A 12,046-nucleotide genomic window follows, 5' to 3' on the forward strand; every position below is an offset into this window, starting at 1 on the left:
GTTCCTCAACCTGTCACCAAGGTCGAGGGACACAGTCAGCTTCAGCTGGCCTTTTAGGGCCAATTTAAGACACAGGAACTTGCTCCAGAAGAGATTCTGTGAAGCCCAAGCCTCACAAGGGGATTTGTTCAGATAAACTATCACGTCTGACTGCATGTTTTTCTTTGGTAATGGCCTCCGTGCTTTCATTCTGAGTCCCTGGTTCTCTCAGCTTTGAAGCGGAGGCACAGGAGCTGGGATGTGAGTGACCCTGGGCCGGGCATTCTGGGCCTGAGTCCCTGTGGGTGAAATGGGCTGATTAAACTAGCTGCCCAGACTGCTGCTGTGCATGTCCGAGAAGGAACAGATGTGCCCCGCGAATGCTGACTTTTGTGACTTGTTGAACTTGGAAATGACTAACCCGCTGGCCGAAAAAGTCTCCTATCCTCGGCCCTGGACTGAGGGGCCTCGCCACGGAACGGAGCCTGACCCATTCCCTCCCCTCCCCCAGGCCAGTACTCACTGTGCTGGTCCCTCTTCTCTGTCTTGGAGGTCTTGGGCGTCTGCTCCTCCTCGGAGGGGACCGTCTCCAGAAGGCATGCCGTGAACTGCTGCAGCACCTTCAGGTCGGCACCGCCGACCTTGTCCATCACCCAGACGCAGCCGATCTTCACGGGCTGGAGCACATGGAACCTCTTCCCTTTGGCTAAAAACTCGTCCCACTCCTTGGCCTTCAGTTTTTGGCGAACCTTGTGGTTCTCGGGGTCAGCACACTCCTTGTAGGTAAGAGAGCAGCCGCTTAACTCAGGGTCCCCACTCCCCTGTTGCCCAGGCACGGTCAGTGCCAGCCTCAGGGACGGAGAAGGAGAGAGCACACAAGGACAGAAGGATTCGGTCAGGGCCAGCGTGGAAACCTTTACGCTCCCACCGGGGCCTAGTTGTCCCCTTTCTAACATTACAGGCGATGAAATGCACAGAGAGCTTTTCTAGATTGAATGGTACTCGGCACTGTCGGGGTTTTAGAGGCATCTACCCTCTCTGCCCGTGACTGGCATGTCACGGGTACAAGTAGAGGCCTGTTAATGCCACTCTCGATTTTCAGGTTCACGTGGGATCCTGGAGCTGTCAAATCAACCCAAAATCACATGCCCAGTACAGCCACAGGGCTGGGCCTCTCCCACGCCAAGGGATACCATTCTCATACAGATATGCTCAAGGGCGCAAGGAGACACCAGCCTGCCTCATCAGTCAGAAACGTACGTACGTACGAGGAACACAGGCCCTTCAAGCCTGACTTCGAGACAAACTCATTCCCCTAGTGTGTCATCCCTGTCTGTTTTCCCACTACCTACACACCGCAACCGACAAAATTTTGGAGCCCTAAAAATGGCTTACTCAAAAGTTTCACCATCTGGCGGAATTTAGAAAGTTGTTGTTGGTGGTGGGATAAACTCTAAGGGACATGGGGGAACCTTCTGGAGAGATGAAAAGTTCTAGATTTTATTTCGGGTGGTGGTTTCACAACTGTGGTCAACTGTTAAATCAAATCAAACGGAATAAGTAACATCTGTATGTTTTGTTGTATATTAATTCCACTTCATCTACACAAACGTAAGAAAACAAATGCTGCGATCCGACCCAGAACCACAGCCTCTCTCATACCTGGTTTCTCACACCCTCTCCTCACTGGGAATTCTCCCTCCCTCCCAGCTAAACCTTCAGCTCAGGGTCTAGCATTCCCACAAACGGCCACACGCTGGGGACTGCCTTCATGGCGCTGAGGATCGCCCGTGGCGGCTGGGACCCATCGGCACCCTCCACAGGTCAGCCACTACCAAGTTCCAGCCCCCGACGGAGCTCTTCTCCGAGCCGCTCACTTCCCCGCTCACCTCAGTTACTCCCTCATCCTCAGACAGGTACCCATGGGGCACAAAAAAACCATCATCCTCGTCTTCATCGTCTCCTACTTCATCATCATCATCCTCAAAAAAGGGGAAAAAAGCATGCTCACATGTGGAAACAGAATACACGCTTCATTAAAAATGTAAATTTGAACGTCTAAGGAAGAAAAAAAGCCATCTACAGCTCTGCTGTTCCTATGGACACCAGCAAGATCAGCCAAAATCCCAGTAATTAATCCCATTATATTGCAGTGGGGGCGGGGACCAGGCAGAACACAAATGAGCAAGGCCACCCCGTAAGGCAAGAGGGAGTGGTGGGGACCTGGGCAAACTTGGACGCGGTTGCACCCCATCTACAAGGGGTGACACTGCTTGTTTACAACCTACTCCTGCCGGGCAGGTTAGTGTCGCCAAATAAGGCTTTCCAAGAGAAGCTGGAAAGCCAGCTGTGAACCCTTGGCTGACGTTTTCAGACAACTCTGCAGGTGACACAGAAGCTATGTGAGTGGATCCAGCAGAGCGCTAACGCGGTCCTCCAGCGGAAGCTGCAACCATGCCGGGTCTGCGCTCACCCCTTCACTGTGGGAGAGAGACTCTCCAGGCTCCTCCTCTTCCCACTCGTCGTCACTGTCCACCTCGTAGTCCAGGAGTTTCTGAGAAAACAGGCACACACTGCATCATGGCCCTCTCTCAGGGTTAGGAGGCAAAGGCAGAGCAGAAAAGGCAGAATACTTACGGAACCCCAGAGACCAGTGTGAACACAGGCAAACCGAGGAGGAAAGGCGGAAAGACAGGCGCCCCTACACCACCGGCCCTTCTGCCCGCACGCTCACCCTATCTTGGGCCCAGGGGTCCCTTGGATGGATGACCGTTGTCTTCTTGTTCCACGTGCCCCAGTACGCTGGTCGGTGATTCTCAGAGAACTGCAGGAGCTTCATCCTGCCAAACGTCTTCCTTTCAGGAACGCCATCTACTTTGCTGCTCTCCACGATCACCACGTCACTGAGGATAAGACACTGCGCTCAATAACACGCCTCCCCGGCGACATGTTCATTCACCACGCAGCCTTCCCGGGATGCAGGCCACAAACATGCTACAGAGGTGGGTAACCATTAAGCAGTGGCAGCACCTGCTCCTGAAGAAGGCTCAGGAACATTTACTGCAGGGACACAAAGCAAGGAGAAGGGAGACACAAGATTGCCGCCGTGTGGCTGCCCAATGGCACGTCTGTAAGCAGGGCTGTGGAGAGTCAGCACCAGCAAGAACAGAGAAGTGCCTCTCCACGGAGGCTGCACGGAACGGACCCCTCCGGGGAGACCGGGACGCCGGGACAGGCAGCCTGTGCTCCAAAAGCCCACCCGGGAGATTTCGGAGGCTCGCAGAAAGCAGAAGTGAGCTGTTGGACGAAGCACTGAAGCCCGGGCCTGAGACCTGGGACGCAGACGACTGGGCCACAGGGAATCGGCAGTGGGCCAGAACCCAGCGCTCGGCCAACCATGCTGACTTCCCCAAAGGGCAAAGGACAGTGTCCCCGGGCGCTAACCTGTTACAATTGTCCGTGTTGGGGTTAGAAACCACAGTGGGTCCGGACCTGAGGGGCTGCCGGCCTTTCAGATCTTTCAGGAAGGAGAAGTCACCACTCTGTTGCTGCAGAAGCTGGTCTAACTGATCACAGAGATCTTGGTCGAAGGTGGTCCGATAACGAGGGGCGAGGACCATGTTCTCTTTAATTTCAAAAGGGGCAAACTTCCCGCAGGAGCCGGCCAGGGTCTGAAATGGAGGAGAGACATGACGGCACACACAGGCGGGTGACAGGCTACCCCTCTGCCGAGGCAAGGACGGGCGCCAGCACGCTGCTTTTCAGTTTTATCCCAGTGGGTAAGTCAAAGGAGACGCTCTGTACTGCCATTAATACGGCTTTCCGGAAAAGGCAACACTAGTGACAGCAGTGGCGGCCAGGGGCTGGAGGGGGAAGGCGGGGACTGGCTACGAGCAAGGCATTTGGGCTGATAGAATCTCTCTAGATCTTGATTACGGCAGTGGTTACGTGGCCTGATACATTGTCAAAACTCATTCAACGGTTCTCCTGAAAAGGGCAGGTTTTACTGTAAATTATACCTCAATAAACCCGACTTTTCTTTGGAAGAAAACAAAAAAAGAAGATAGCAAGACCTGAGCTCCCAGGTGAAGAAACTGAGACCCGGAGAGCGAACAATTTACCAACAGACACACTGTTATGATACAAGATGACTTCTGACACAGGGCCGATTTCAACACTGCAGGCTGACGGGAACCAGAAACACTGTCTGTGCCCTAAGAACCACCTGCTGTAAATTCTGGAAGGCTTGATGTCCCTGCTCAGGCTCCTTCAGCATCTTTAATGTCTGTCAGCGGATCCCAAAGCTGGCAGCACATGAGGACGGTGTGGGGAGTCGGTAAGAGAGCCTACATCTATCAAGTCTGATGTCAGAAAGGATGTCTGATGCCAGCCTTTCCCCTCAGCAAGGAAAGAAGGCTGAGGCCGCATCCCTCACGGCAGTCATCCAGGGACTGTCAGACACCCCAATGCCGATTCACAAGCTTCAGGAACAGCATAGCCGTAAGGGGGTCGGGCTGTCTCTTGCCTGAGGGCAGCTTCTACTCTGCCTGTGGAGTGGACTACCTCACAATGAACTACTTTTACTCTAGAAAGAGCGAGAGCGAGAGCGAGAGAGAGGAGGGAAGGAGGAGGAAATCCCAGTGCCCACACTGGGATGGCATCCAGGCCCCAGTGTCCTTTAAAGCTCCCTGGTGATGCCAACACGAAGCCAAGGCCAAGATCCAGCCGACTGTTCTCCTCATTAATGAAGAGGCACTGGGATCATCAGCCATCCATCTGGGAAAAAGGGCCATGCCCCACACCATGGGCATAGAGAATTCCAGCTAGGCTAAGGAACTAGACATAAGAAACAAAACCTAAGCTAAAAACCAAAACAAACGGGGGGGCAGCCGGTTGGCTCAGTTGGTTAGAGCGCGCCGCTTTTACAACAAGGTTGTTGGTTCGATTCCCACATGGGCCACTGTGAGCTGCACCCTCCACAACTAGATTGAAATTACTTGATTTGGAGCTGATGGGTCCTGGAAAAACATTTAAAAAAACGAACAAACAAAAAACCCTGAATGTATTTATAGCCCTAGGATACCTAAGGCTTTCCAATCAAAAGCCCACTGCCATAAAAGAACAAAAATGTTGACATTAAAATGAAAAATTAGGGGCCGGCCCGGTGGCTCAGGCGGTTGGAGCTTCGTGCTCCTAACTCCGAAGGCTGCCAGTTCGATACCCACATGGGCCAGTGGGCTCTCAACCACAAGGTTGCGTGGTCGATTCCTCGAGTCCCACAAGGGAATGGTGGGCTGCGCCCCCTGCAACTAAGATTGAACACGGCACCTTGAGCTGAGCTGCCACTGAGCTCCTGGATGGCTCAGTTGGTTGGAGCACGTCCTCTCAACCACAGGGTTGGCGGTTCGACTCCCACAAGGGATCGTGGGCTGTGCCCCCTGCAACTAGAAAACGGCAACTGGACCTGGACCTGAGCTGCGCCCTCCACAACTAAGATTGAAAGGACAACAACTTGACCTGGAAAAAAGACCTGGAAGTACACACTGTTCCCCAATAAAGTCCTGTTCCCCTTCCCCAATAAAATCTTAAAAAAAAAAAAAAAAAAAATTACAAAAAGTCTGAAAACATTTATCCATAAAGACACGTGTGCTCCAATGTTCATTGCTGCTTTATTTACAGTGGCCAAGACATGGAAACAATCAAAATGTCCTTTGATAGATGAGTGGATAAAGGAGTTGTGGTATATATACACAATAGAATACTATTCGGCGGTAAGAAAAGATGATATAGGACCATTTGTGACAACATGCATGGATCTTGAGAGTATGATGCTAAATGAAATAAGTCAGACAGAAAAAGCAGAGAACCCTATGATTTCACTGATATGTGGTATATAAACCAAAAACAACAAGAGAACAAGACAAACAAATGAGAAACAAGAACTCATAGACACAGACAATAGTTTAGTGGTTACCAGAGGGTAAGGGGGGTGGGGGTGGTAGATGAGGGTAAGGGGGATCAAATATATGGTGATGGAAGGAGAACTGACTCTGGGTGGTAAACACACAATGGGATTTATAGATGATGTAATACAGAATTGTACCCCTGAAATCTATGTAACTTTACTAACAATTGTCACCCCAATGAATTTTTTAAAAAAATGAAAAATTACAACAAAAGACACCATAAACAAGTTAAAAGGCAAATTAACAGACTGAAAGTATTTGTGGTGTACATCACCAACGATGAAAATCCTGGCTATAGAGATCAGGACAAAAAGCCAAGCTTGTAAAGAAATAAAACGGCAAACACAGAAAGATATTCAACTACACTAGGCTTCAAGGAAAAATGTAAAAGGAAACAGGATATCAATTTTTTTACCCATCAGGTTGGCTAAGTTAAAATAAACCTCGTAAGATCCAGTGCTGGTGGCAGGTGGGGAAGCGCGTATTTTCACGTGTTCTGGAGAACGCCCACCAGCATTTCCTGCGGGGAGGGCACGTGGACAATACCTAATAGGATCTCGCCAAAGTACATACCCTTGTCACAGGAAGACCTCCTCCAGGTGGCCGTCCTAAAGGAAGGCACCCGTGCAGAGAGGCATGTCAGGGACATTCAGGGCAAGACTGATGGGGGGATCAAGAGATGAATGGCTGCATACACTGTGATACCATCCACACCATGAAACATTATGCAGCAATGAAAAGAATGAAGTCAACCCAAACGCACCGATGTGGTAAGAATCCAAGACACAGATATGTAAACAAAGCAGTAACATCACAAATTCAGAGCGATCCTGACTTAATGTATACAAATGCCAATATACAAAGGGACCTAAATGCAGAGCGAGCCTGAAGGACACCCTTGGATCGGGAGAGATGGGTTACCCGGGGGGGGGGGGGGAGTGGGGTCTGGGGTCTCCACACGCAGACGGTGGTTCAGCAGGTGATGGAGGGCGGACCAGGGAAGTGGAATTCTGGGCTACGGTTCTAGGCTTAATCTTGCCTCCCATCTTGAGCATGGAGTCCTGAGGGTAAGGACCAGATTTTCTCTCACACCTTCCCACACAGCTCCTTACACAAAACCGTTCACGAAGCCATCTCTCAACACTGGGCAGTTTTAGCGAATGTGCCACTTTTTGCCTTTTCAAGGACACGAGAACCTCCAGGCTCTACCAGAAACAGAAGCTCCCTGTGAAAAAGGGAGGCTGGCTGGTCAGAAGATCCCCTTTTAGTTTTCAAAAGCAAGAGAGTGACAGAGACAAAAGACAAAGCCAAAGGAAGCCGCGGCTCACCTTGGGGGCCTGTGGAGTCTTTGGTTTCTGGAAGAACCTTGTGATTTCGGCTTTCTCTGCTTTAATGCGCTGCAATTTAATAGAAGATGAGGAAATGAAGAGAAATGGTGTGTTTTTCCAAACATGCAAAGGCTCCTAGAACTGAACCCCACGCATTTTAAAGTTGAAAGCATTATTTTGATGTTAACTCTCAAAACCCATCAACCCCCCATGGGTACCAGGCAATCTCGAAGTGGCAAAGCTGCTCTAGCCAGCAGAAGGACCAGGACATCGAGCCAGCAGGCATGTGACAGGCCAAGAGGACAATGGGCTATAGGAATGCACCTACACACATGCCCGTCGGGGAGGCCACTGGGCTTCCCACACGCTAGGAACACTGGGCGGCAATCAGGCAAAAATCCCTTTGTGACATCTCCTGGACCAACGTTTCTCAGACAGACTGGAATGTGGAGGGTGGGAGATAATGTCTACCTTTTCTTCTTCTCTCAACCGTTTCTCCTCTTCCTTTTTCCTCTTCTCCTCCAGCTTAGCCCTGTGGGACATGAAATTCGATTTCAGCCAACCAGCGTGCGATGCACAAAGCCTGTGCTCCCCAGTGCAGACCCGCGGGTCTGTTAGGGGTCTGCATAGGTGTCCCCAGGGGACAGAGACGGGAGGCGAGGGGACGAGGGCGACAGAGCAGAGGCTTCTGAGTCAGGACGCATGGAGGCAGCACTCACTCCAGGGCCTCCTGGCGCTCCTTGCGCCGCTCTTCCTTGCGCCTCTGCTTCTCCGCCTTCTCCTTTTCGTCCTTCTCCCTCTTCTCACGCCTCTCCTTCTCCTTCAGCTCCTTCTCTTCCTCCTTCTTCTTTCTGGCTTCTTCCTTGGCCCGCTTGGCCTCCTCCTTCAGCTTCTCCTTTTCCTCTTTTTTGGCCCGTAACTTCAGCTGCTTGCCCAAACGCTCCTTATCCTGCAGCCGAGAGACAAGGTGATAGCTGTGTCCCCAGCAGAACTCCTGGGAAGGGTCAGGCCAGCATTGTGGGGACGGATGAGTTCAAACAGAAGGGGAAGGAATGAAGGAACCGGCCCCAGGAAAAGCCGGATGGTCAACATCCTTACACGGAAGTGATTCTTCAATCTGTCACATTTCCTTCTGTTGTGAGAAAAGTGGTGAGAATTGTCACAGAAACTTGTGGCTCATTCACAATAACATTCATTTAAAATACCTTCCTTAAACATGGGACAGAGTTTATCTTCTTACTTACTTAGAAAAGATGAAGTAAGTACCCCAGAGCTACCTATGAAGGGCACCCACTATTGGTTGGAGCTGCATTTATTTAATCAGAAAGCTGTGGTAAAATAAAAACAGAGACGTCTATAGGTTTTGCCTCCCTGCCTTTAAAACGAAAGTATTTTCTTCCCGTGCCCCCTCCCCAAAACCATACCAAATGACAGTTTATTTTACATCTTTTAAAATGGAAGATTGGATGAGGCATGGCCGGGGAACCTGCTGGGTAAAGCCTTAAAAGAGTAGGGGACAGATGAGAAGGCATATCATATAAAAGAAAAAAAACTGCTTTTTAATCTTTAAAACCATTTCTCAAGGTCTGCAAAGGGTAGATGTTAAGAAAGAACGAAGAGTAATCTGTATTACTAAGGAGGAAATCGCTAGATTCTTTGATATTCTTTAAAGTAGAACGCCTGGTTTTATCACACCAGCCCCTCATTCCAAAGAACTGGTCTGCGGCCAGGCGCCCTGAGCCTGTAACACAGCACGGGGTAACTTTCGAAGACCATTACCCCCAAAGATGGTCTTCCCAAGGTCAGGAGCCCAACAACTCAGCTTTCGGTCTGGGCGTAAGATTATGCCTTGTCTCTCAAGCAGAGTCCACCTTCTGCCCTGATAACATTTGGTTGCTTTAACCAAAGCCACGGAGGCCGTTAGAGATGTCTGAATGTTTGCTTCTCGCCAAGTGTGCTCAGCATCTCCGTTTGGCACATCGATAACTAAGCAGGTGCCTGGTCTGGATGGAGTAACGTGCCCAGCAGTGGAAGCACAAGGTGGTGGGGAGGGGTCCCTCCACACTGCTCAGTAAGAAGAAGGCTGTGGAAATGATGGGCTGATCACATAAATCAGGCATCCCGTCTCCACTCCCACCCCACATGTGGCCATCTCTGAAATCCCAATGAAGAATGAGATAAACTCTTCAGAAGCCATCAAAATCAGACCCACAAAAATCCAACAGAGCCATGAGACGGATGGCACAGGAAGCACCAGTGAACACACAGCCAACTGTCATCATCTGTAGGCTGGCAGGGGAGGGGAGAAGCCCACTGGCCTTCTCTGTTCTTCATGACAGTAGGAAAGGGGCCCTCGCACTGCTGTATGCCAAATGTGTTGACTTCCAGATAACAGAATCCACAGCTCAGCAGGGGATTGTTAAGCAATAATCCCGTACAGGCCACCAAAATGCTACAGCACCTGGGAGGATGTGAACTTAAATCTATCCGTATGAGCCTGGGACGCAAGGAAAGAGACTAGGTTTTTGGGAAGGTGATTTAAAAATACAATATAATTCCCAACTATTAAACAGTAACAACAACAACAACAGTAACAATAAAAGCTTAGAAAAGGCTACATGCAAAGCCTTAGGCTTCAGCAAAGCTACAAATGATACAATCTACAAGACAAGAAGCCTCCTTAGGCAAAATGAAGCAAGACTCACAGAGGGTCTAAGCCGACAGGGGAGAGCTCAAAACTGGGCCGAGGGAAGTGCAAAGGCTTAGCTTACTATTTATCGCCAAAAGCACAGCAGGTTAATTTTCTATTTCAGGGAAAATGTCTTACTCTTTGCAGTTTCATCTTGTCCTTCTCGGCAGAACCTTTGACCAATTTCTTAGTTATCTGAAATGAAAGACATGTATCTTTAAACATGGGTTGTTTCAGTCCCTTTAACACATTTACCACAGTGCAGTCCTTGAGGAGGGGGAAGGCGGGAACAAGCGACCCACACTGTTAAGAACCTCTCTGCAAACCGAGAGAAATGAAGACCTTTCTAGGTGACCAGTTTCCACCACATAGAACCAAATTGTCTTAGTGGAGTCATAAGCTGCAATGAAGGTGCACGTGTGATTCTGAGGATGAGAGGGGACGTGGGGGAAGCAGCTGACACAAATGAATGACGGGGGCCAAGCACAAAAAAAAAGCCAAGGCAAGCTCAGAAAATAAAAGCAACGCAGACAACAGGAACTGGTAGGATCTGTAGCCAACTAGAGAGGACGCAGCCCAGCCAAAGGGGACATGGCTCTTACAGGGCTGTCGGCCAGCACTGCCGCCCCTGCCAATGTTCCCAAGAGAGAACTGGCAACTTTATGTGAATTTTGTAGGGAATGTCTAAAAGCTAACACTATGTGAATCAAATAAAACATATCTGTGGGCTGGATTCCTCTCTGCCTGGCACAGTTCTGCTTTTTACAATGTGGAGTGAGCGCTCAGGGGAAAAAGGTCAATTTGCCAGAGGGGGCAATCTGGTCTAGAATCCCGCAGTCCTGGAGCACAACTTTCTCTATCACCTGCTGCAAACCGGGCATGAGTGACAAGGGCTTCCCAAGACGCACGGTGGGACGCATGCTGGCCAATGGTCCCAGGCCGGAATATGAACAAAGATTGACATGACTGGCCTAAATTTTCTCTAGAGCAGGGTGTGCTGACCACCAAATCATTAGGTCGAAGAGCAGTGGGGAAAGAGTTCAGGCTGGAAAAGCGAAACTCTCCAGGCTCATTTTAGTCTTGGACAGGCAGCTAAGAAAGTGAGTGGAGCTGAAAAACCAAAGGTCCATTTCTCTTCAAACAGCCTGACAAATCGACAAAACTATGTAACAACGATTTCTCTATTGGGAGAAGCCTCAGCCCTAAGACCTCTTACAGAATAAAACTCAAAGATTAATAAACTCAAGAAGACACCCTTCTTACTTGGCACACTGAGTTCTTTCTGGACTCAGCCTTCCCTTAGGAAAGGGCCGAGCCATCTTAAGAAAGCCATGTGTTGGCAGGAGTTCAAACTCCACCGAGATTGTGTCCGAGAGAGCATGCGCCAACAGAAATGACAATGACCAAAGCCGTCTTACCAAGAGCTTAAGAAAAGCATCTCACTCTCCAGATTCCATTCTACCTCTCAAGTCTGTGAACTTCACTCCCAACACCAAAGGATTTAGCAGCAGAATTTGTGAGTTGCTCTATCTATGTCATTGTCCTCTGTGTTCAAAGATTATAGTAGTGAAAGGGATTGCCAGACTCCTATCTGAGAGCATTTTTTGGGGAGAACATACTTATTTAGTCTCGTCCATACACGTGGAATTTCAGCTGCAGAAGCTAGTGCCTTTTACATCGCCCCTCTGTGTTGCGAGTCTGGGAACACGATGATCAGGATCCACTTTAATGACATTTGACAGCCACAGCAATTTTGATCTTATTTAAAACCAGTATCTCTACTGCTTTACTATACATTTGGGTGGCTCTTCTTGGGCTGACATCATTTTATCTAATTGACATTTGGCCCAGGTATTTATAGAACTCTCTCTCAAAATCATATGTGACACATTTCACCTATCTGGGACACATCTGCCAAAAACCAGACCCAGGAGGCTCCCAGGAGGCTGAAACATACACATCAGCTACCTCTAGGTAAGGCAGGTTTAACCGGGTATGTGCCTTTAAATTCCTGCCTGTTATTCAGGGGAACCCTCTCAGCCCCATCACTCTGATTTTATACGTAAGGAGATCTACTTTCTAAG

The 12,046-nt window shown here is 49.5% G+C and overlaps 1 protein-coding gene across 2 annotated transcripts in view; it reads right to left on the minus strand.

Moving 5' to 3' along the window:
- CHAF1A (chromatin assembly factor 1 subunit A) overlaps positions 1-12,046 on the minus strand; it is a gene marked incomplete at its 5' end in the record, with an annotated part of 29,205 nt that overhangs the window by 8,559 nt on the left and 8,600 nt on the right. For both annotated transcript variants that reach the window (XM_081076589.1, XM_081076590.1), the window contains 9 exons: positions 503-755; positions 1,869-1,961; positions 2,453-2,533; positions 2,714-2,882; positions 3,424-3,650; positions 7,274-7,342; positions 7,745-7,805; positions 7,993-8,222; positions 10,101-10,157. In XM_081076589.1, the coding sequence (XP_080932715.1) occupies positions 503-755; positions 1,869-1,961; positions 2,453-2,533; positions 2,714-2,882; positions 3,424-3,650; positions 7,274-7,342; positions 7,745-7,805; positions 7,993-8,222; positions 10,101-10,157 (1,240 nt within the window). The remainder of the gene's footprint in view (positions 1-502; positions 756-1,868; positions 1,962-2,452; positions 2,534-2,713; positions 2,883-3,423; positions 3,651-7,273; positions 7,343-7,744; positions 7,806-7,992; positions 8,223-10,100; positions 10,158-12,046) is intronic.

Source organism: Rhinolophus hipposideros, assembly GCF_964194185.1.
Source record: "Rhinolophus hipposideros genome assembly, chromosome: 16".
Classification (NCBI taxonomy): Eukaryota; Metazoa; Chordata; class Mammalia; order Chiroptera; family Rhinolophidae; genus Rhinolophus; species Rhinolophus hipposideros.